This window comes from Diabrotica virgifera, chromosome 9 (assembly GCF_917563875.1).
Source record: "Diabrotica virgifera virgifera chromosome 9, PGI_DIABVI_V3a".
Classification (NCBI taxonomy): Eukaryota; Metazoa; Arthropoda; class Insecta; order Coleoptera; family Chrysomelidae; genus Diabrotica; species Diabrotica virgifera.
Window position 1 is genome coordinate 147563098 of NC_065451.1, and position 5070 is coordinate 147568167.

General features: G+C 31.9%; 1 protein-coding gene across 1 annotated transcript; it reads left to right on the forward strand.

Annotated features, from left to right (window-relative positions):
• The first annotated feature begins 478 nt into the window (after positions 1-478).
• On the forward strand, positions 479-3908 carry LOC126892418 (uncharacterized). The gene is made up of 2 exons (XM_050661947.1): positions 479-3025; positions 3782-3908. Exons 1-2 carry the CDS (start codon positions 803-805, stop codon positions 3854-3856), a joined length of 2298 nt encoding a protein of 765 aa, XP_050517904.1. The 5' UTR covers positions 479-802; the 3' UTR covers positions 3857-3908.
• The last annotated feature ends 1162 nt before the right edge of the window (positions 3909-5070 follow it).

Genomic DNA, 5070 nt, shown 5'->3' on the forward strand with positions numbered 1-5070 from the left:
AAATATGATCAGAACAACTGAAATGGACTTCTGGAGAAGATCTGCTGGTATATCAAGAATACAAAAAATCAGAAATACAAGAATATTGGAGATAATGGATGTAAAGCATACAATAATGGACGATATAAAAACAAAGCAACTAAGATGGTTTGGCCACGTACAACGTATGGAAGAAGACAGATTACCCAAGCAAGTGCTACGATGGGCACCAAAAGGACGGCGGAAGAGAGGAAGACCTAGGAAAAGCTGGATAGAAGGAATCCATAGGGAAATCGGAGAAAGAGGCTTGAACGAAGACATGTGCTACGATCGAGAGCAATGGCGATTGGGAATCGGAAGACGTCGTAGAACGTTATAAACCGATTATATATATATATATATATATATATATATATATATATATATATATATATATATATATATAAATATATATATATATATATATATACATATATATATATATATATTAGGGTGGTCCTTATTTTCGAAAGTTCATATTTTTTCAAAATTATTTGTAATTTTGTTCAGTTACACCAAAACATTAAAAATACAAAATTTCAGCTCAATCCGATAATATTAACACGTGCCGCATTGGCCTTGAAGTTTCATGCATCTGACTGTCTAACATGCTACGACGAGTCGGCGCCAAGTGCGTTCGAATTCGCTACAAGCGCGACTACAAGTCTCGACAAGTCAATTTTGTTTTTACATATTATTTGTTCAATGCTACATTCGTTTTAGTTTCGTACTTGAAGTGCATAAGAAAAGACGTGCTATATAAGTAATTGATAAAAGTGCTGAAATGTCCACTTTGCGGAACAATATTTATCTAGTTGGAGTGATGAAAAATCAAATCTGCGGTAGTAAATTACCATGTAAACGAGATGTTTTGAGTGTACTTTTTTATAACATGAGAGTGGTAAATTTAAATCTTAATGACAGCAGTGCTTTAGTTATTGATGAAGTGGTCGTTTTTTGGAAAAAAGCAAGAATCCCAGTTCAAAACCGTTCAAACTGTATTTTGAAATTAAAATCTTTGTACGATAATGTCAGAAATTTAGAAAAATCTAAAAATAGAGATACTGAACGGCAGAGAGAAAAAGAAAATGATTTTAAAGAAGCTTTAGACAACCTTTTCGATATTGCCACCTTAAATGCGTTAAATGAGATTAAAATCGCCGAAGATAGAGAATTTTTAATTAAGCAAAGGGAGAAAGGTAGAGTAGGTTGTATGTTGGGAGTAGATATCAAATTATTACGTAAGGAAAAGCGGAAAGAAGAACGCACAGCTGCAGAGTTGAAAAGAAAAGAAGATTTGTTGGAAAATTCTAGTTGTTCGATTGGACATTTTGAAATGGAAGATAAAGAACACGAAGATTCACAGAAAAAAGTGATAAATCAAGACAACAGTGAAGATGACATATATTTCATATCGGAATCTCAACAGGGTCCATCTTCAAACAAGAGAGGACGAAAGACGTTAATGACACCTCGCCTGGCCGCTGCCTTGGACAAATGTAAAGTGAGTGACAGGGATGCAATGCATATTATTTCTGCCGTCCTAGAAGCTCTTAATATAGATATCACCGAGTTTGTTCTCAATAGATCGTCTATCAAAAGAAATAGAGAGATTTTGCGGAAAATAAAATATTCATCAATAAAATCGGTAGGAAATGATGCAAATTTTATTGAAGTGCATTGGGATTCCAAATTATTGCCTGATATCACAAAAAATGAGAAAATTGATCGGCTTCCTGTGATCGCGGTTGGTTTAGATTTTGAACAATTATTAGGAGTACCTGGAATTGCATCATCAGCAGGATCGGAAGTTTGCTCTGCTGTGTTCCATATCACTGATGAATGGAATTTAACCGAAAAAATTCAAGCCTTTTGTTTTGATACTACAGCATCAAACACTGGACGTATAAAAGGAGCTGCAGTTCTGCTTCAACAAAGGTTAGGGCGAGATATTTTGTGGCTTCCATGCCGACACCATATATTTGAGGTCGTTTTGGCTGGTGTATTCACGAGGACAAAAGCAATTGTAACATCCGGCCCTGAAATTGCTCAATTCAAAGCACTTAAAGAAAACTGGAAGAATATTGATAAAATGAAATTTTTAGATTATACCAGCGATGAAGCCGTTTATAATGCACTGAAAGATGTAGCGCCCGAAATTATTTATTTTGTGAAACAGAAACTTGCAGAAGAGCAACCACGTGATGACTACAAAGAGTTTTTGCAATTGACGCTCATTTTTTTGGGAGATAAAACAAATGTGAGTTTTAGGGCCCCCGGTGCATATCATTTAGCGAGATGGATGGCTAAAGCGATTTATTGTTTAAAACTTTTTTTATTTCGCGATCAAATGAAAATGAGAAAGGATAATTCCAAACTGAATGCAGAAATTTGCGTTTTCGTTGTATACTGTTATGTAGAGGCCTGGTTTTCAGCAACGAATACTACAGGAGCTCCCCTAAATGATATATATTTTTTGAGAAAATTGGTTATATTTAAAAATATTAATGAAAACATTGCAACCATTGCAATAACAAAATTTTTAAACCATTTATGGTATCTAAGTGAAGAGTGTGCTGCCATGGCAATATTTGACGATAGAATTGAGAGAGTTGAAAAAATTAGAATGGCTCAAAAAATTATGGAATGTGCAAGTAAAAACATAGAGACTGTGAATGAAAAAGAAGAAGAAAATGAAGAGACAGAAGTCATTGAGAAAAAACTATCGTTGCAAATCCGAGATGTCCAAAATTTTGTTCAAAAAGATCTACCAACTGAATTATTGTCCGCCAATTCACTTCAGTTATTTAAACGATTCGGTATTTGTGTTGAATTTCTTCAGGACGATCCGCTGAATTGGGAAAACAGAGAGGATTATCGCACAGGAAAAAATATCATTTCAACCTTAAAATGTACAAATGATATTGCAGAAAGAGGAGTCAAGTTGATTGAGGATTACAATGAAAAAATGACGAAAAATGAACATCAAAAACAATTTTTGATACAGGTATGTAGTATGTATAAACAATAGTTATTTATGAAACAGTTCGTGAAGTATGCTTTTTGCGAACGCACGCGATACTTAGAGTACGAGCGATAGCGAGTGCTCTACATCGCGTAAGTTCGCAAAAAGTACTTCACGCACAGTTTCATACAATATTTTATCTACTCTACGATAAATAAATCAAAAAACTGTAACTCTTCGTCACTGGAATTCATTTCAATTCTATTTACAATTTTTAGAACTTTGACATTTAAAAATTCTAATTTCTTTCAAACCACAAAACTGTCAAAATTTTTGTTGTAATTTATTGCTCATTATGTCATCACCATGACAACGCGAAAGTTAAGGATATTTGATTATATGAAAGTGTGTGAAAAACCCATTGAAAGTGTGTGAAAAAGTTAGTCCCATTTAAAATACACAGGTACTTCACGCACACTTTAAATCCTTCACGAACTGCTATCTATAATGACAGTTTTCACAAACTAAAAACTGATACATAATATGACGTAGAGTAGATAAATTTAATTTTTTGTTATTTTTTTCTTAGCAGTTAGTCCCATTTAAAATACACAGGTACTTCACGCACACTTTAAATCCTTCACGAACTGCTATCTATAATGACAGTTTTCACAAACTAAAAACTGATACATAATATGACGTAGAGTAGATAAATTTAATTTTTTGTTATTTTTTTCTTGAACACATTATATAGGCTAGGTTCAGAAAACACATTCAATATTATTTTTTTTTATTCAGGTTGTTCAGGAGTACCGGAGAGAGTTCCCAGTCGCCACAAAAGGAGGCTTACTTAAATCCAAAATATGTATCTGAAGTGGATGTATCATTTCAATAAATAAAAAATATAGTATTAGGATAAACTATATCTTTATTTTACGTTTTCATTTTAATTAGTATGTTTTTATACTAAAGTTTAAAAAAAATGCGTAATTTTATGTTTACAGTCGAGCGTACGCGTACATTGTCGTTCTTATAGGTAATAACTGCCTTACATTGAATCTCACAACTTTAGCGTCGATGCGGCACGTGTTAATATTAACCGATTGAGCTGAAATTTGTTATATTTTCATGTCTTATATAAAGGTACATTCTGGCAAATAATTTCTAAAAAATTCGAAAAAAAATTTTTTTCCTTATAAATAAGGACCACCCTAATATATATATATATATATATATATATATATATATATATATATATATATATATATATATATATATATATATATATATATATATATATATGATATAAATAACATTACTTGGTAGTTGTGCACTTAAAACAGGGTAAAAGTTAATTTTTTTGGAAAAAGTTATCCAAAATGTTTATAAGGAAAGATTTACGATACTTTTGCATAATTATTTATTACTAATAAATGCATTTTTTATTCGATTTTTAAAACCAAGTTGAAAACATAGCGCTTGCTCCTTCATTTGACACCTGTGGCATGGTTCTAACGTCATTTTTTTCTGACTTATGTTTTTTTGCAATTCCGACCTTTTTTCGCAATTATATTAACAATAAATGAGTATATCAAACTTTGTAATATGTCATTTTAAAGCTTTTTCCATAATCTCAAAGATATTTGTACTAAAAAAATCATAAGTTTCACTGTTTTCAATTGATTTGAAAAAAAAAGGGAAAAATGCCATTTTTTTACAGTTAATTGTTTATAAATTAAAATGGCCGCCAGATCCTACGCAGGAAATACTTACGATTTGTTCCTATAGGTATTACTTGTCGAAAAACCGATTCAGTACCCTGGCTGCTCAGTGTCACGAACAGGGTATATTTTTGTCTTATTACCCTGGCCTATATTGTCTGAACTTGTCTAGTAATTTGAGTAAAAATATTTTTGCGAAGTTAGTTACATTTTAGACGTGACTGGAAAGTACTGTACAAGCAAGCATACGTGTTCATGGCCAAGATTAAGAGTAAACAAACATAAATAACAAAAATCTTACGTTGATTAATAATATGTTAATACATACATAATATGTTAATACATAGTTTTTCAAGAACAGTGTAG

Coding starts and splice junctions, on each gene's coding strand:
- LOC126892418 (XM_050661947.1), top strand. CDS start 803: ATGTCCACTTTGCGGAACAATATTTATCTAGTTGGAGTGATGAAAAAT. Junction 3,026..3,781: donor AAAAACAATTTTTGATACAG/GTATGTAGTATG, acceptor TTTTTTATTCAG/GTTGTTCAGGAGTACCGGAG.